Raw genomic sequence first — 20644 nt, forward strand, 5'->3', positions numbered from 1 at the left:
TCATTGATGAAACTTCGCTGGGTCTGTTTACTTCCTTAGATTTTAGGTAATGGCATCCACTGCTTCCTTTGTAATGGAATAAGGATTCTTTGTGTTTCTTGTTAGATTTATTTTATTTTTTTATTTTTCTTATAAAATTGTCTGAAGTTATTTGCTGTCTCTTCTGAGTTTTGCCATGCTGTAACTCTGTAAAAGTATTGCTATGCTGCTTATTCTAAAAGTTTTTTTTCTGTCTAGGAGCCTGTTGGCTCTGCTTTTTGCATCTTATTCTGCTTTACCAATTTCTTAAGAGCTTAGTTAGATTTGGTTCTGAAGTTGCTTCTCTTGTCCATTTTAGGCCAAGTTGTTTGGAATCTCTTTAATTTCCAAGATCCAGATGCCTCTCTAATAATGTTTCTTCAGTTTTGTTAATAACTTTAATTACTGGTTTATTATAATTTCATAACATTTTCATATTTCTTTGATCTTGTATTGTTATTCAGAATTATATAAGAGGAAATTAATTTATCTTTAAATTGGTGAAGAATAAAGTTTCTTGTCTTTTTTTATATATGTATGACATACATATGAAGAATAAAGAATCTTGGCTTTTTTTGTGTATGTGTATGTCACGCTCAAAGCTGAGGTTAATATGTGTATATGGGCAGAAGCTGAGATCAATGTGTTTATAGATGTATGTATACATTAAAAACTCTTTAAATTCCCTGTCAGACTTCTATATATATTCATATAATGGTACAGCAAATGGTCACTACGTAGTTTCAACATCCAATGTAACTAGGTACAAGTGATACTGAATTGGTATTGAGCTAGTCTTGTAGTATGCATTTTAAAAAATATTACTGTCTCTAAGCTCACGTTTCTTCATCATTCAGATGTGTTTTTCTTGCATACTTTGTACCTTTTGAGATACCCTCTTTTGAACTGTTTAGACTTCTTGACCCAAGGAGAATCAGACTTCTTGTTTATTTTCCCCCTTTTTTTACTCAGACAACTTCCCATATGTAAAAGTTAAGAATTCTTAACAAAAAAAAAAAAAAAAAAAGAACTGATGCTGGTAAGGTTCATAAAGGATAGCTGCTGATAATTTTTGTTTTAATCTTTATACCTGTATGGGTTTTTATTTCATGTCTAGGATATAATATATATACTGCTGAAAGTCAAGCTGGTGTTTATGTAGACTGCAAGAAAACAAAATAGTTTCTGGTTAAATTTTATGAATGACACAATATACCCTCAAGAAAAAAAACCATGCCACTTCTATGAAGTTGATTAACTGAGCTCTGTAGAACAATGAGTTCAGGCAAATGAAGTCTAGAAATAAAGATTTATTTTTGAAAAGCAGTGATTCTGAAAGTAATATATAGTTTATTTTAGGTAATCGGATGAACATGGGGTTGGTAAGTAATGGTGTGGCTGAGCCAAAACAAATTTTGTGTTGGCTAGGGCTTTGGTGTACATGGCATCAGTGAGGCCATTCTTGGAGGAATACAGCCAGTTCACAGTGTGGCTGGAAAGCTGTAATGCGTTCAGTAAAGAGCTTCAGGAACAGTTTGAGGTTTGGAAAGCCTGTATTCCAGAGAAAGGCTGAAGTTCAGGCTTGATTTTGTTTATTCAAGAGAAGGTTTGGAAGTGACTCTGTATATGAAAGCTTTTCCATGTTTAAGTGGTGATAGTTCAGTGCTTTCTAATCTGTTATGCCAAAATACAACAAGTTGTAATTGCTGAGCGGTCAAGCTAAGCAAATTTCATCTGGTAATCATGTTTCTTTAAAGGGAAGATAGCTTAAAAAGTTCATATGAGGTAGATTTTATGTCACTTGCAGTTATTTTTTTTTATATTTTTAAAAATTTGCTGAGTTTAAAGAATCTAAGCCTGCATGCTTTAGGAAACTCAAGGACATTAATGTGAATATGTTGAATATTCTTGCCACAGCAATCTAGGTAATGCAACTTTGAATGTGGGTGTTTATGCGTGACTTCAGTAAATTCTATGTCAATGTCCTCTTGCTTTACAGGTTTAACTGGTTTATTTTAACGTTTATGAGCATCTCTGAACTGATGTGACCTTAAATGTATACTGTGGGTCAGCCAGAAGTTAATGGACTTGGTGCATTCTGTCCTAGTTGATACAGCAGGCAGCCTGTGGCAGGTTACATCGTGATTGTCAGGGTGGGAGGGCAGTGCAGAGATTTCCGCTTAACATTGGGACTGTCGAATCCACTGCAACAGGGGCTGCTACTCAGCACAGGGAGAAGTGAAATGTGTCAGTAGTTTCTTGATGTTCCATCATTTGTGTTGTGTGCCAGCCCTACAGCAGCAGCTAGTGCCCTTTCAGACTTGACTTTTGCAAACCAAAGTCACTGAACTTTGGATGGGGGTTAGGCACACTTAAATGAAAAAAGCTGTAACTATCTCTCATTTTGCCTGCTACAATTGCAGCCATGTTGTCATTATTGCATTTAGTAAGGGGTTGAGGTGATGGAGTGCCTTCTCTGTTCTCTTGACCAAAGCCAGATGGAATTCTTATCCAGTAGGAATTACTGCAACTGAAATGAGAGGGAGGCTGGGACCGCAAATTCTCTCTTACTGTGACAGTGTTAGGAATAAAATGAGGCACAGGTTCCTGTGAGGCAGTCCCTGTTCTGCTATGCTTACTTTTTTTCTGAAGCCCCTGGTAACCCGCTGTGTTCTCACCAGGCAGCACTAGCCCCCAGAGGAGCTGAATCAGGCATTGCCTTTGTTTGTCTGCAGTAACTGCGGAACTGGTATCTGGCTGGACAGCCCTGAAAGAGGTAGCGAAAGAGTTTCTGTAATGGTCCTGGTAGGCTTTCAGGTCTAGTCAGCCTACTGATTTAAAGAACAATTGAAAGCTTCCACTGATGCAGCCCCTAACAGCAGTAAATAAGACAAAGGCAAAAGGATGTGAAAGAACTGATGAACTCTGTGGCACAAGTGGTTTTGCTGTGAGGCCCTGTTTTCATATTTAAAAAAGTTTGGTCCCTTCTTGTTTCAGAGATGGTTACCTTGCAACTCTGAACCTTTGCTGCCCATAGTCTTTACTACTTGTGTCTTTCCCTGTAGCCATTTGTTGTGCTTTTTAATGAGAAGAGTCCCTTGTTTGCGTTGTCTTTATTCAAGGATATCATTTTGAATGTGAATTTAGAAACTTTTTATTCCACTGCTTCCCTTCAGCAGTCCAAGGGATTATTGTCACTTTCTGGAATCTGCATCATATTGTCCTATTTTTCTGCATCTGTGGAAAAACCTACCTAGTAAACAATGTTTACTTCAAGAATTTTCCTGTTTATCAGTGTAATCAGTTCCACACTGTTACTCATTTGTGGCTAAGTAATTCTTAGTGTACGAGTGTATCCAGATTGGGAAGCATCACTTAGTATATCTCAAAAAAAACCCCTGAGAGTTTGTAATAACTATATTTTGTATTACCTGACATTTAGGTACTTAACTGAGTTGATTCTGATCGATAAAAATTTAGGAAGCTCAATGCAAAATATCATTTCTTGGAAGTAATATGTTTGTGTTGTGCTTGTTATGATGGCCATAAAAGCTGCCTCTGTACTGCTCTGATTGCTGGCTTCTGTATGGTATGAAATACTCTCTTCATAATTTCATGTCTTGGTACCTGCCTTTAGGAAGATCTAACAGGTAGCTGCCACTGAAATAGGCAGCAACAGTATCTTGTTCCCCATCCTGCTTTCGTGTTCCTGTCATTTTACTTGTATTGGACCTGTTGACTGTGGAATGACTTGGTTCATCTGGGAAACAAGTTTCTCCAATGCCTTCTCCTGCCCCTTCCAAAAGTAACCTGGCTCTTGAAAAGAGCAAATCCCAAACACTTACAGATTAGCCAGTCCAGACCTGTGGCTTCAAAATTGTTACCTCTGGTGAGAGGGGAAAAAAAAATAAAATAAAAAACCCCGTGGAGTTGGGTGGCCCTGAAGTTGGGAGGTGGGGGGAGAGAGAAGAACCATGAATTTTGGTAATAGCTTGCTTCTAGATTAGCTGTAACATGAAGTCTTGTATTTAGTTTGGCCATACAGGTCAGGATGACATAGCATTGCTTTCTAATACTATGTAATATTGTTTATGTCAAACGTCCTCCTGTCTCTTGTGTGTTAACTGCTACAGTTATTGCTGTGGGCCTGTGAGATATCTGAAAAGGGAGTATTAGTATAGTACCTACGTGCAAGCTTTTTTCTGCTGCTGCTGAAAGGGGAAATCCAACTCTGCCTTGCAACTGGCCACTTCCTCACCCTAGCAGCAGGGGTTATTTCAACTTTCAGTGAAGTGGTTCAGCTCACTGAGTAGGCAGGGAACTAACTGCCTTTTTTTTTTTTTTTTTTTTTTCTTTCTTAAGGATGGGGGAGGATTGTACACTGATGGTTCAGATTGGTCTGAAGTTTTATGGGAGCACACTGCGAAATTATTGTTTATGGAACTTCTTTGATCAGCCAACAGTAGTGCTGAAAAAAGCATGTGTGTGTGCGTGTATTTCTGCCCAGGTTTAGGTGGAGTAGTTCCATGGGCTGGTTCCCCATCTTGTTGCCCAAATCGGCTTCCTGGAACAAGGGTTTTCAGCTAGAATGTGACCAATGGCACTATCAGGTGGCTGTCAGTCTATTGACCAGATGTGCTCATGAACCTCTAAAACACTTGCCATTTTGATTGAAAACTTTCTTTACATACCTCTGTCATAATCTTGTGCTCTTACATAGTTACTATGTTTGTGTCATATTTTTAATGTGAACATTAGTTAGTTTGTATTGCTCAGTTAACTTCCTTTTACATCAATATACTTCAGCATTTATACAGTTCTTTGGGTCAAATGGATTCTTCTAGGTCTTCGTATGGTCTGTATGGAGATAGTTGTATAAAAGCAGAAAAGTCACATTCTTTACACATATAAAGGAATATTATGGCAAGTTACAGAGCATGTTAATAAGCATATTAAAATGGTTGAATGTAGAACTTTCAGAAATTGTTATTTGGAAAAAGTTGGTTAGAGTAAAAAATATTGAACTTCAAAAGGGAAGTTCCATGGTGAATAGGTTTATGGACTGTATTAGTTCAAAACTATCGCAGTTCTTGTATTTAGGAACCAGTGTTTTCATCTGAATTCTTAAGGTTCTTTCCATCTATTTTTTTCATTATACTACTGAAGGTGTAAGCTGTTGCATAACATTTGGGATAAAAATCATCATTTGGAGTTACTGAGGCTTTCTCCCTCTCTACCTTCTTCAGCAGTTCCTTGAAACATCAATTTGTAAGAAGGAAACAAAAACATAGGGGAGGAAGACAGTATGGAAATGATGGGTGTGAATAGAAGGTATTTTTAGTAGTAATTAGAGGTCAGGGGAAGAGTTGTAAAGAGAAAAAGTGGAAAATAATAAGGGGTTTGCAGAAAAAATTATGTGTGCTTGGCAGAAGTCTGAGTTGAAGAACCTGGGCAGTTCTAGAGCTGATACATACAACTTCCTTAGTAGTAAGAGTTTTGAAGAAGGATTTGCCTGTGAATATTCTGTAAAGGAAGCAGTGGAATTTAATAGCAATGTAAATGCAGAAGATGAAGGGAAAAGGGGAGTAAAGATTTACAGGCTGCAGAGTGGGGATGCAAAAGATCTTGGAAGTTGTATATACAAGTGGTGAAAAAAGGATTAAACTGATGAGTGGATTGATATTTCTGCAAAGGAGAAGTAAATTTGAGTTGTACCTTTCATTTTGAATTTAATTGTATATAGTGGGTAAACAGGAAGAGATGTCAGCATTAGAGCAGTTGTTTTCTGGACAGTAGAGGTGATGGGGTTCTTGTGCTCATATTTTCTGTTGGAATTTTGTTTCTGGTCTAGAGAGGGGAGTAATTCATAAAATGCCTGAGTGTTATTGGTGTGAACTACCCCAGTTAAATAGGTTTAAGATACCTAAGTGCAAGTAGGGTGACATTTTCTTGGAAAAAAAATTATTAATCTCAGTATTCATCAGATGCAAGGTTCATTTGTTAGTTCTGCTTTTGTTCTAATGCAATTTATCTGGACAAATGAATTCTGTAAAGTAATGCTGATTTACTTTTGCTTCTAGTGTCCCATTTTGGGACTTATTACAGTTTATTAAGAACCATTTGATGTATCTTTCAGTAATATTCAGTTCTATATGGAGCTTTGATAATGGGTTACATTTTTCTGTTTCTTGCCTTCTTTGTGACTGTCCGTAAGAGGTGAATAGATGAAATGTTGGGATTGTCATAGAATCATGTAAGTCACTTGTTAATCTTCATGCGTCTCTTTAAATGGACTTCCTGGGAAAAGATCTGCCACAGATTTCAGTTAGTTTTTTTTTTCCCCCCCCCATAGATAATGACTAGATAGGCATGGTTATGAAGTAGTTATTTGCCTGGTGGACAGGGAAGGGGGGGAAGACTATTGTCAGCCCCACTAGGTAGTAAAATAATTTAACAGTTAAAAGGATAATGGTTGTAAGGGATGAGATTTTTCACTCTCCCAATGCTGTTTTTTGAAGCGAGAAGAGGGGAAAATGAGCATAGGCAGGTGGGAAGAGAAAGAGTATGGAGTTGTGTACGCTTAGTGTTCTGAAGAAGTGGTTATGCAGTCCTTTAGGAAGTGACACATGTACAGTTCTTCTGTTGTATAAGTTTCTTGTGTTTACTAGCTAGGAACTGGTTTTGCAGCCAATACAAGAAATATGTGTCTGCTTGCTTCTACTATAATATACTTTGGTAGAAGAATTACAAACCAAGATTGCCCATTAGTTTGGAGCTCTGGGAAATCATGTGCATAATATGACATGTCTGGGCTTGTGACAGCTGGGCTATAAAGATCCATTTCTATGGTGGAAGGGCATGTGCCCAGGAAATGTGCCAAAGAGGCTGTGAATATGGACACTGTTAGAGATGACTCACACTAAGGAAAACATGGAGCTTGTGGCTCTAGCATGTTGGCATGCAAACACAAAAGTCTGCTAAATGTTCTGCAGAAGGAATCTTTTATCAGTACTGTGACAGAACTTTCATTGTTTTTTTTCCTAGCAAGTGGTTCTGCAAGCTCTGTTATGACTAGCTTATGGCAAAAAGAATGCATTTAAGGATTAATTGTATACTGCTGTGGTAATTGTAAGAGGTAATTGTTGAAGAGTGACTGCTGCATTAGATTGTAGAACACATTGACTAGTATGTGTGTCTAGAAATGAAAATGTGATATTGTTTCTTAATCTGAAGAAGGCTGGAGTTTCAGAGTGTTGGAAAATGATTCCAAAGGCAAATAGCTTTTTTTTTTTGGTACATATATACATGCATAAAATACTGTATACTGAGGTGGTTCTGCTTAGTCTGAAAAATCATGTTGCCTGTGTTTTTCATGGAGTTCATCATGTCCAAACTGGAATGAACAATTCTTCTCTTTCCTTAGTCTCTGTTCTGCATTGGCTACCCAGCATTTATTTTTTTCTTCGTGGTTGAACATGTTAGATGGCTGACAAACCTTGATTAAAGGACATAAATGCGCCACATGCAAAACCACAATGATTTCTTTGATTGCAGGGACCTTTTGGCCAGCTTGCAGTAAGGACTTGTGTTTAGAAGAGAACATTTGGGCTCATCTGTATCTCCCTCCCCTCAAAGGGATGGCAGCCCGAGGACAGCTAGCATTCATCCTGACGCCAAGAGACTTCAAAGGAGGTAAGCGCCTCAGAAATGCTCCCCAGACAAAATACTTCTCATCAGTCCTACACCTCAGCGTGGTAATATTCTTTAGTACAGCTTTACCATCTCCTAAAGGTTTCTGTTCATCACTCCTTCATGAAAATTTTTTGAGAACTCTGTGAGGCCTCATCAGCTGGTTGCAGCCCCCTTAAGATTTGTGGAGATGTCCATTGCTGTCAGTAATCCTTGTCCATTTGCTTAAGAATGTGCCCCCAGTGTAAGGGAAGAAGACGTTTTATACTTCCTGGGTTTGTACTCAGACTTATGCTCCCCTCCTTCCCTTATTTTGTTTCTCATATTTTGGATGAGGTTCGAAGTTGAGCTTTTCTCAATTCATGGTCCTTAAGGTTAAAGTCAGGGGAAAAAAATTCCAAACAAACCCTGCTCACTCCACACAGTTTTAAAAGCCTTTTTTAAAAATGGATCTCTGAATGATTCCTTAATATCCAGATGATTTCCACCTAATTCTTTGTGTGTTTAAATTTCTAGTGAGCATTATCCCAGAAAAGTTCTGTAGAAACAAATTACTGTATTTCATTCTGGAGGGAAATATGTCCTTAGGATTTCTTTTTTTCTTGTTAGAGATGCCACCTAGATGCAGCACAGCTGTTTGTCTTCCAAATGTCTATGGAGTAATTATTTAGTAGAAAAAGTAATTTAAAATAAACAGAAGTTTACCTTGACATCAGAAGTTTAAACACAAAAATCCCATGTTAGCTTTTTTACTTATTTTTATTTTTTTTATAAAAGCAGACTTTTTCAGGGGTGATTTCCACCCCTTCCCCACCTACCTTCAGGTCACTTGTATGAATACTCAGCTATAGATCTTGCTTTTCTTGTTCTTATTCCAGTAAACGTTATATGAAACGCACTAAGAATATGACTGGAATCATAAGGAAGAACTTTCTTGGGTTTTGTTGGTATTTTTTTTTTTAATGGGAATATTTGGGCGTGTAGTAGACCAGTAGTAGATATGGGTTATATGTGTGCTGGACAGTTTTTTTTTTTTTTTTTTTCCCCTTCCCCCTAGGGTGCAGATTTGGAGAGCATAGTTAGCACTCAGACCATTTAAGCTATATCTGTTACTAAGTCCTGTAAAGTTTTGCCTTGTTTTTTCCATTTATGATGAGAGTATATTATTTAGCTGTTAGTTTGACTTCTTTAAACCTAAGTAAGAGCTTTGACTGTGTAAAGTACTATTAGTAACTGCCACCTAGCCGCCTTATTGGGCTCTACCATATAAATACAAAGGTTCTGTAGATTGTAACTTAAATATGTTGAGGCGGTAAAGAAGCAGATTGTCCTATGAAATACTATCCCACCTAATTCTACACTTACGTAGCTTTGGAAGAGATTTACCTATGGATATTATGAACAACTTGCAGATCCTTCAGACTTAAAATGTTTACAGGTCCTGGCTATGTTGATAGATTTAAATTAGCTTGGGTTTTGCTTGACTGTGTTCAAATATTTGGTGGTTGTTGTTGGTTTTTATGGGTTTGGTTTTTTTTTTTTTGTTTTTGTGTTTGGGTTGTTTGGTTGTTTTTTTTTTCCCCCCAAATGCTGAGATTTCTTTTACAGTAGTCAGCTTCCTTAGTTTCATTAGAAAATTTCCTTTTGTAATCTTCTACACGTTTTATGTTGTTCACCTGTAGGAATTTGGATTTTTTTTCTTAGTATATAGTCTTTACATGATGTGTTACTTCTATACCCCTTCTACTGGTGTTCAAAGAGGCAAACCCAATATTCAAATTCAAGGAAGGAAACTTTCAGAAAACTGCAAATCTTTTTCTGGGAATTCTAACACTTCTTTTTTATCTCTACAAGGTATTACAGAATGCACCAAAATGAGCAGTAGCACACTACAGCTTCTGTAAATCTTACCAGGTTCATTCTGTTCCTGTAAGACAAGCTAAATCACAAATATAGTTTATTAATGGGTTGCCCCCCCTCCCTGTGAGCAGATGAGAAGGAAACAAAGGCACCTTTTATTTCCTTCACTTGAGTGGCCTTATAAGTGTCAGTGAAAGTGGAGGTGTTTTTGTTTGTTCTTGTTTTTTCTTTTTTTTTTTTTTTAAAATAAATTCAGTCTTATGCCTACTTCTCTAGGAATTCAGCAAGGAAGAGTAGAAACACGGCTGAGAATTGCTAGACTGCTTTCTAGTCTAAAATAAAGTATCTGTTGACAGACACGCATTCTGATAAAATGAGCGACCGAGTTGTGGGTGGGAAGTGTTATGTTGTTTGGAGGCTCTGGAATTCACAAAATACGTAAAGATTTCTTTTCAAAGGTATATCTAGTTATTTCTGTGTCAATTTTTCCTGGAGGGAACTGATACTCAAAGCAATGTTCTTTCTCTTTGGAGCCTCTCAAACTTTATAGTAAAATTCAATCATTCATTTAAGAAGAGAGATCAGTTTTAACTGTTCTCTTTAATAGTATACCAGATGATCTGCTTTGGCATGGCTTGATTTTTTTGCTCATACTTTCTTGATGAATAGATTATCTTAATCTGTATTTCATAGCATCTGCTTTTGCTCCTCTTATACTCCAAAACCCTGATGCTGGACATTAATTTCCAAGGTTAAAGATAGCTAATTCACTGCACCTGTTGGTGTTTCAGTTATTTTTCACCCAAGAACACTGGACAGTACTTGAAGACTCTGCTCTAAAACATGGACCATTCGTTGTGACAGGATGAGGGAAGGGGAAGGGGAGGGAGAGGATGATTTATCCAGAGGGTATCTTTGGTGGCTAAGACAACCTGGGTGTCTTTAGCCTTGTTCTCTCATAAAAATAGTTTCTTTTGTTCTTCAAAACCAACAGTTGTCTTTCCATGCCATCTTTCAGATGCTCTGAAACAAGTGTCTTTAGAAAATACTATAGTTTGTTCTTATTTAATGAAATTGTAATGACATAAGCAAACAGCTTCCCCCTTTGTAAAATGATACAGCAATCTATACAAGCTTGTGTTGTAGTAGTACGTGGAAATAGACGGAAGAATATTAGCAGATGAATAGATTGTCAAAAAAAAAAGTTCAAGTGAAGGACTAACTGCATGATGAAACTCAATATGCTTCGTAGAAAGTGTTGGAATGATGGTGGCATTCTTTATTCCTTGTAACAAGGCTGGAGAACTTTTTGTTCATTAGATATGGAAGAAAAATAGTACATACTGAGATTGCCTTTAAGAACAAACTATACTGTCTTAGAAAGGTGGTGTGAATTGGCACTGAAAGATACCCCCCCCCCCCCCCGACTTTGTCTTCTGTGAAGACAGTTCCGAAAGCTTGTAAAATCATTATAACCTTTCTTGATAACTGTTAAACGGTCATAGGACCCTAGATATGGAGTGGTAGAATTGATTTGTCCGTTTGCATGGAAAGGGCTTGATTATTTACTACTTACACGAACAGAATTGGGTACCTATGGTGTTCAAATTTTGGAGAAACTGCAGTCTAAATAACTTTCTTTGGCGATCAGTAATTCTACCCTTGGTCACATCCCTTCTGTCTGTCAAAAGAGTTGAGCAATCCAACAAAAAAAATCCAGCAAAAGACATTGAGCAATCCAACTGGCATCTGGATAGGCTGTTTGAAGTTCAAGGATGCATTGCTTACCTCCCCTGTCCAAGGATTGCGTACTGGAAAGAATAGAACAAAAGCAGATAGTGGTATGCTATTCATTCTGCACTGTTAACAGATGGCAGCACTCGGTCTCGTTCTGATTAGATTTAAATTGAACCAATAATATATATAGGTAATATTTATAACTAGTCAAGAAATGACAGGAATTGAGGTGATGAGACAGAGCTGTATGTATTCCTTGCCAAAACCATGCATTTGCTGAGTAGCAGTAATAGCCAGTTCCTACTGTTGAAGAGCTCCTGGCAAATGGTATCTGTTCTAATACTAATCTGTGGGCCTAGAAATTGAACAGTCAGCTAACAGCTGGAGAGTTTGCAAATCCCAGTGAGTTTCAAGGATCTAATGGCAATACATCAACTCATAGGTGCCTTCTCTCTAAAGCCTAAAATAATGATTTTCTTGTGTATGTATTCTTTTTTTATGAAAGGATAAGCTCCAGGCAAAGGGCATTTAAAATATTTTGGTGGTCTTGATACTTCTTGATACATGTTTTCAGATTTGAGACAGTTGTCAACATTTACTGTTCTTGTGGAAAGGTTTGCGCTTGTCCAGGAGGAGCAGGAACCACAAATATCTAAATGCCTTTTCCTGTCACTGCCTTAATGCATCATTTATGGCATCATACAAAACTTAATTTTTTCTGATCGACCTGTATCATATCTCTGCGTATAAGCTCACAGATGTCCATGTGAGTTAATGAGAACTCAAATGACAGGGTGTGCCTATTCTTCATCCTGTAGAACAAGACAGTGACTACTATGGTGACTTGGTGTTGAAAGGAGATGGTGAATGAATAAAATGGTGCCTGAAGCTGAACTTGATGATTGTGAGGAAAGGAAAGCATTTTGAAGAATTCAGATATATGAGCGATCGTATTCCTTAAGGTGTATTTCTCGTTGGTTAATAACTTCTTGCTGTTTTTATGAAGGGTGTTGGAGTGATAAATGTTTTCAGATCATGTTAAACAGGTGGTTTTGTGCTTCTGTCTTCCGTGGCTTGCATGGCTGGACCTTCTTTGTTGGGGGGGTGGTGCTGAGAGACCATCTTTGCTATTATGTGATTCTGCCACCTGGTGGCTTTGTCGAGCAGCATGGACTTCTGATGTATCGTTAAAAGCGTAAGTGTGAAGAGATCCTGAAAAAAAATCCTTTCCTTCCAAAACAGGGAATCAGTGGGCAAGTTTGCTTAAAGTAGGTATAGAAGACAAGTTCCATGATCTCTGCATCATGTTTTTGAAGTCAGACATTTAAGAATCAGTATGCAAGTATTTGAGAAGCTTCTGGTTGCTACAGCTGTCAAACTTGCCTGGTTGTTTTTATATATGAAGTTAACAGAAGACAAATCTCCATGAGGAGTGGTAACAACCTGTAGCAGGAATGCAACTTAGAGAGGTCATCCTGTTGCATACATTGTGTATCTCAAGTTTTTTTAATATGGTTTCTTATGCTGGAGAATCAGTATGAATATTAATACAAATTTATACCAGTATTGAAATATAAGTCTCTTTCTGGCCCATATTTCTTTGGCATATATACCAGTTAAACTGAAATTTTTATTAAACAAAGTATCACACATCACACTGTGCAATTGCATATCAATTTTGGAAATAGTTCGTTCTTTTCAGATTAGTTGAAGTTCTGTCCAAGGTATTCTGTTTCTGTTTTTCAGTACTGTAGGTTTTTCTACTAATCCAGTGATGGTAAAACTTTTAGTACGTAGATCAACTTAAGCTAGTTCTTATGTTGATTAGCAAATCTGTTGTGTTATTTCAATCAGGTATGTAATTTCTAGCTTGTGGTTGTTGACAGAAGTTAAAGTGCTTATAAATATAGATTCTAAGTGGAATTTGGAGATGGCTTGTCTCCAGAACTAAACAAGCCTTTTATACGTATTTATAAATACTCTCTATTCTGCTGCTAATTGTGTACCATAAATTGAAGGTGGGAAATACCCTTTCTCACAGCAAATTTAAGGTGGGAAATTATCTTTCTCACAATAGGTGGGGGGATTTTATTTCACTTAGAAACAAACATGTTCACTGTTGTGCTGCTGTTTTCAAATTGCATTAGTTGATTTGCTTGATTTAAGACTCTTAGTTGAATTCTAAATTACTGTACAGGTCACTTGGTGCTCTTACTTTCGAGTCCTTATAGTCCTTCTCTTTTGTGACTCTGTGTTATGTTTTCCTCTGCAACCTCTCCTTCCCTCAAGAAAGGTGATTTAGAAACATTTTCATCAATACATACTGTGGCTTGATTGCTTTACGTCAATCTCTCCTGTATAATATCATAGTGCTAAGAAATGTGGGAACATGTTCTTCATGTAAAAAAAACCCCAAACAAACGAACAACAAAAAAACCCCAAAGCCTCTCTGAATATAGGCCTCTCCATGTTTATTCAGATGTTTTACTAACTTCGTAAGAACTTATAAACAAACATTTTAATCTTGATTGCTTATTTCTGCATATGTCTTCTATACTCCTCTGATTCCGGTTAAAATGTACTTCTAGACTTTAGAGGGTTTTTTTGGTGGATGGCCTTTTTTTTTTTTTTTGGTATATAGTCCTTGATTTTTACATATTAGAAGTTCTTTACCTGCTGTAACTGCACTTATTTACAAATAATTTCATGGTGTAATAGTTACTTAATGGAGAATATTTCATTAGAGGTAAAGCTGCTGTTGTAAGATTTTTGTGTGGTTCCAGAGTTAAAATCAGAATTCAGAACTCAAGAAGAGCAAACTAGTTTGGAAAGGATTTACAGAAACTCTGCCTTTCTGTATCAAAACTTCTTTTGGATTCCAAAGCTGTTCCTTTCCTCAGTTTCATGGCATCAGAGGAAAACCTCTTGTTCCTACTGTGAAAAAGGAAATGTTCCATGTGCCCTCATTAATGTGCTCATCTATGTTTATAAAGAAATAATAATCCTAAATTTGGATTGATGACTCACCATGGCTTCACTGTATTTGGAAGAAAATTCAGTGCTGTGTTGTGACTGATGCTTTAAAGAAGAAAACTGGTCTTATTTCAGATCTTAAAATGGAGTACTGAATGTTGCTAGTCTCAGTATATAAGCGTAGTATCTTCTTGAAAATCTAAGTGATTATGTGCAATCTATAATTACTAGTCTAGGCTATGGAAAAAAGTTTAGTGCTTTCGGTGTTCTATTTGAGAGGAAAAGTGGGGAATATATACAGAAGAATGTGAGAATGACAAGCAAAAAAAGAATTTGGGCAGCTTTAAAAAGGAAAGTGACAGTAGGTGTTAGGGAATGTGAAGCGTGCCAGAGATACTTGGGAAGGAAGGAAAGAAGGAGGCATGTTGCTCTGGTGATGCCAAAGTCAGTTGATAGTAGTGCTTTACTTGCCTTGTGCTGTTGTTACAAGGCATAAAGTAAGTATATGTAGGTTACTGGCTCTAAGGTAGAATATGTATTAAGCAAGTCATTAAAACTGTCTCACCAAAAGCATTTCTTTGCTTTTTCTTGTTAAGCAATGTATGCAGATTTTAAATAAGAAAGCTAAAAAAAAAATTCCAGCAAGAATTAGTTAAAAGTGATAGTAAGATTCACTGCAATAGTAATTACATCTGTTCAGATACTTCATATGAATGATGAAAACTTACAAAAAACCCTGAAAATGTCCATGAAGTTGAGTAATATTTCTGTGGTGAGGAGGAGGAACCATAGGGAATTAAAAATTACTTTAAATCTTGGGCTACAGATATAAAGATGCCATAATTGTAATAAGATTGCTGTTGCTTAGCTTCCCCCTGGGATACAGATACAGTTATGTGTGTGTGTTCCCTAATTGCATTTCCATGGTTTACTTGTTTTAAAATGTAGTATTACTGAGTTTACTGGATCCATGGCTTTTATATTGTAGATTCAGACATGTGGCTCCCAGCAGTTTTCAGGAGCAAAGACTGAGCAAACCAGGAAAAGAATTGAAAAGGATAAATATTGATTTAAAAAGACTATGAATTGTATAATTTGTAGCTGTATAATTGTGTTACATTATTGTGTAACTATGTAATTAAAATAATATTATTAAATGTGGTTTTTTTAGTTCTTTTCTGCTACCTCTAATTTCTAATTTTCAGCTGGAGAATTTAGTAGCTAGTTTTATAGAGAATTTATCTTTTGGGAAATGGTATCTTATTTCAAGTTGTTAGCTCTTTAAATCCACAAGGTAATTGAGATGATGGAAAAGGGAAGATGCATCTCTTATTGACTTCTTGGTGAGATGGTTTTTTTTTTTTTTTTGGTTGGTTTTTTTCCCCCTATTTTTGAGAGGATCAGGGGCTTCATTTGTTCTACCTTGTTCTTTCCTACCCAGGCATTTCCTTTGAAATGAAAAGCAGCAATACAGTTGACGTGTTTGCGTTTTACATTTAATTTTAATAGTAATTTAACTTTGCAGGCACACAAAATTTGAATATTCAGGGAATTTCATGCAGATTTAAAAGACGTTATCAGGCTGAAGCAAAATATGTATATAAAATTTTGATCAAGTTTGGGAAGATCTCTGAAGATGAAATGACTTACTATAAGATGCTTCTCAGAAGCTTACTTGTTCTGGAACTGTTGGGATCTGGAGCCTTGAAGGAACAGGCAAAATCTGAGAAACTCTTAGCAGCAAACAAGTATTTCAGTACTATAAGGGACTCTCTCAAGATGAGCTATAATTCTTGGGATAGCTGCGGTGTCTGCAGAAAGTAAGCGTTATCAATATGCTTTATGTAGATACTAAGATAGATTACATTTTAAAATTACTTTTTCTCCCTAAAAAATGTGTTCTGGCTATTTAAAAATATTTTTAACGAGGCTGTATTTGTCAAATAATATTAGTTGACTCCTGAAGAAAGGTATCTAAATTTAGCTGGACCTGTGTGTTAAAAATAGTGGATGGTGAAGGAACTCTAATTCAGGGTCTTAACTAAAAATAGTACAATTTTATTAATTGAAGGTAGGTGGGGAGGGCTGTGTGCATTTCCCTACAGAAGGTGCATTCTGAGACCAGAGAAGGGACACATACAGATGGAACTACAGCTATAATAATGACTAAAAGGCTTAAATGAGTACTAAGGGATAAAATTTTCTAATCCCTAAGGGGATTTAGAAAAAGTTATGTTCTGCAATACATTTATCACTTTTCTAAAAAATTTTAATCCGGCTTTATAGATGAGTATTCAGTTTTATGGGCCCTGGCTGTGAGCTGTTATTTTTGCATTAAGTTTTATTTTGCAGGATAAAGTAAATAAATATTGTTGCTATTTATGTGCTCCTTGCTCTGAGAGATCCCTACATTTTTATGCTAGAAGTCTTGTGAATGTTTAGTACATAGAGTTAAAACTAACAAACCATAATATAACTTAATCATAAAAACTAAAACAAAACCCACCATAAGTTCCACGCAGCAATTTCATTTGAATATCTATCTGGTCGATATATGGCCTTGCTTAAAAACATGTTTCAAGGCTGGTACTGCAAGGAAAAGGTGGACTAACTGCTTTTCTTAGTGTATTTGGGAGTAAGATGCTGCAAACAGTGGAAAAAAATGATTGGGTCCAGTCTCTTTCTTAGTATAGTGTATTATTTATCTTGTGTTAAACATTCCTATAATATGTATCAAGGTTTCTCTTGAGAAAATAGTAGCTTGATTTTTGTTGTTGTTGTTAGCTTTTATTTTACTAGCTAAAGCTAACAAATTCCTATAGTAATCATAAATAATCTTTATTACTAGTTTGCTTCATCGTTCTTGAACACAGTTGTCCAAAATTCTATACTATATATCAGATGCATAAGCATTAGTGGAGAAAACTTACTGGTATTCTTCCTTAGGTCAGACAGATGACTGTTCAAGAAAATGAAACAACGCAGAGATGCCAAGAATAAATTTTAAATTAAAGTCAACCTAGACAGGAGTCAGGCTAATTGAAGAAAGTATTTTGGAGCATCTGTACAAATAAAGATAATCAACAAAATCAAGACATTTCTTCTAAGGAAAGGGAACATATTTTATGTAATGTAATTATTATTTGGTATTCTGAATGTCTATAATCAGAGTTTTAAAATGTAAGTTTATTCTCCTCCATTTTCATTGAGTGGCCCCTGTCTGTCTCTTTCTTGTCTCAGAAGATACTTTTGCAAAATGTACTAAGGAGTCTGATAAGAACAAGTAGGTGGGTGGCTTTTGGGAGTTAATATGCTGGTGAACTCAAGCTCAGAATACTTGTCCAGTTCTAGTTGGCATAAAGGCAAGAGGTTTCCTTCTGCTACTTGACTCTTTGGTAGGGATTAAAGTTTCTTCTTCCCTGGATACTGTCTATATTCTAGTAGTATTAATATCAGTACAAAAAAGAGGTACCATGAAATGAGCTTGAGTGTGACCTTAAGAGTATGCGTCAATTATTTGGAAGTAATGAACTAATATCTGTGCTCTTACCCATTGGTAAATGTGAAGTAGCTTTCCTCTTGTTAATTTAGAGGAACATAATTAAACTTTCTTGAACACATACAATTGCGTAAATAGCTTGTGACAGACTAAATTAATTCCTTATCAGATGGGACTAAAAATAATATATCTTAAAAGATTAATCCAAAGATATTTTGGAGGAACCGCTAAACGTTAGTGGCCTTTCAAAACTGTAGATTCTTTCTTCAGCAAAAAGAATGGAACAAGTCCCATTAACTTAATAACTGATTTTTTTTTTTTAAACTTAATACTCTTTTTTGTTGTTGTTGTTGCTTTTGTTTTGCAGGATACAAAATTATGGATAATAATGGAATATCTGGGTGGAGGCTCTGCCCTTGATCTAGTAAGTAAATTATGTATGATTTTTGTTATTTTACCTCACAATTATTTTCCTATCTTGCAATTCTGGAAACTGTAATATGTCATTTGGCTCTGATAATGTTTGCTTCTAGTAAAGGAGAAAAAGTATTTGTCAATGCCAGGAAAATGTTATTTTCCATGAAGCAAAGCTGATTATTTGTATAGATGGAAGGGAACTAAGCAACATAATATTGGTAGCAGGATATAAACATCTTGCAGTGCTAATCTTCAGTCAGCCAGAGAGCACTAATAGCTGCAAATAGTTTTTTCTGTCTCTTAATTCTGCCACCACAACTCCTCCTAGTATATACATTTTAATGTATCTACCCCCCACCCCCAAACAAACAAACAAAAGTTTCCCTATTTGAAGTCTAAATAGACAGAAACACAGTTTAGGTTGATATTAAAAAAATATATTTCAAAGAAATAGGAGGAGCTGTGGGCTCCCGCGAGGATATGGAGGCCTTACAGAGAAGTCTGGATAGACTGGAGAGCTGGGAAATCACCAATCATATGAAATTTAACAAGAGCAGGTGCCACATTCTGCATCTGGGATGGAGTACCCAGTTTTGAATCATAATTCAAAAGGTTTGGTGCGGATTATGATTTCCGTGCCTGGCTGCTGTCCATTCATTCTGGCTATTAAAAAACCACCAACAAAATCACACACCATCTTATATTTATTGTGGATTTAAAAAATACTATTATAGAAATAAAAATGGATGTTTTAAGTGTGTGAATATTGTCATACCAATTGAGATGGAATGTCTCTGTAGCAAAGTTTGCTGTCCTCAACTGGGGCAACTAGTAAATGCTTGAGGAAAGAGCAAAAGGAAGAAGGCCAGTGGGAGGGATTCTGCTGGTGACATCTGGAAGACAGGAGGAGGTAGTAAATGCAGGCTTCCTGCAGTTGTGCTGCCATATTTTAATTGTAATTACCTTTTGGAACCCATTTATATCTTTAGTTTCCACATCCTGTTAGAAGGAGTTCTGTGGTTGTGTAGAAATTGATCATGTTCCAGGTAAAGATATGCTGAAAAAAGTTTGTTTATTGTTATGATAGTTTTTTCCTGACAAAAGAGCCATTAGAAACAGGGTTTGCTTTTATAAATTAATTATACCTTCTTCGTGCTTCAAAAAGGTATGAAAGAGCAGAAAGAAAACAGATGTTATCACGTTTTCTTGTCTCTTTTTTTTTTTTTATAATCACACATATTTCACTTTTGTGATGACCACATGTTTATTCCCCAAGTTTGTTGCCTAAAAATAGTACAAAGTCTTTGGTCACATCCTAAAATGTTATTGAAGAAATTGTGTCACAGAACTGAAATCATCATGTAAGTGCGTATTAAGCATCTTGTTTGTCTTTCATTTGTTTTCAGTTTATGTTCTGCTGCGTGTTTTCCTAGTTCTAACATGCATATTATGGTTCTCAGCTGGAATCTGGTAGGACAACTGGCACGCTTTATCATGTTTGCATACTTGAGGAAAGTTTGAATGGGAACCTTGAATTCCATGTTCGAAGTGTATACATGTCATGTTAGCCTGGTGTTTTCTGTACTTGAATATGCACTGGCTTTTTTGAAAATCACGGCTCACAAAAAAAAGTACATTTAATGCAATTACATATGTGTTGTTGTTCAACTTTGAATATAACTTAGGTTGGTGGCTGAGGTACAAGTGCTAATATTCTCAGCCTTAAGTCTGTTTTCACTAACCTCCTCCTCACTAAGGTGAGCTAACATCTGACAAAAGAAATTTTCCCCCATTAGATGTGCTGTATCATGTTACGAAGTCTTGAACTGGTGCTCACAGCCTAGCTGGGGCAACGTCTTAGTGGGTTCGAGGGGGTGGCAATATCATGTATATTATTAAAACTGAAGAAAAGCAAAAAACATTGTAAGTAAAGCTACAAAAGTAAAACAAATATGTTATCTGCATTACATGAAATCTCACCTCTGTTCCTACCTATTAGCTGAGGATTTCTGAGGGATGTAATGTTTTAATTTTTATGTGAAAAGTTTTATCCAAAATGCTTTCTTTCTTACAGAGTGAAGCTTCAGAGATAAACTTTTTGACTGTGTTTCAGTGACTGCTATTGTGGAGTAAACTAGAATACTGGAATATTTCCAATCTTAATTGTTGTCCACAAAGTTTCCGTCTCTCTCTCAAAATGCCCTTATTGGTTAAGGAGCCTCTCTAAGTAGTGAAGTTTCCTCTGTCCCTTTAGAGTTAGTGGCATACTTGCTTTTAGAATTTATATCAGTTATAGAGAGCTCTGAGATCTTCTACCACTGCTGTTTCTCTCATAAGAATTAAATTGCTTGGAACCTTTAATTCTAAAAATTTGCAGATTTATACCTTCAGCTTTATATGAAAAAAAGCTAACTTTTTTAATATGCAATGCTCTGTCAGCCTAGCAGTTTG

At 36.3% G+C, this 20644-nt stretch overlaps 1 protein-coding gene across 1 annotated transcript in view; it reads left to right on the plus strand.

Moving 5' to 3' along the window:
- STK24 (serine/threonine kinase 24) overlaps nucleotides 1–20644 on the plus strand; it is a 61755-nt gene that overhangs the window by 21461 nt on the left and 19650 nt on the right. Inside the window, exon 3 of the mRNA XM_075045940.1 lies at nucleotides 18144–18200. Within this exon, the coding sequence (XP_074902041.1) occupies nucleotides 18144–18200 (57 nt within the window). The remainder of the gene's footprint in view (nucleotides 1–18143; nucleotides 18201–20644) is intronic.

Source organism: Buteo buteo, chromosome 14 (genome assembly GCF_964188355.1).
Source record: "Buteo buteo chromosome 14, bButBut1.hap1.1, whole genome shotgun sequence".
NCBI classification, from domain to species: Eukaryota; Metazoa; Chordata; class Aves; order Accipitriformes; family Accipitridae; genus Buteo; species Buteo buteo.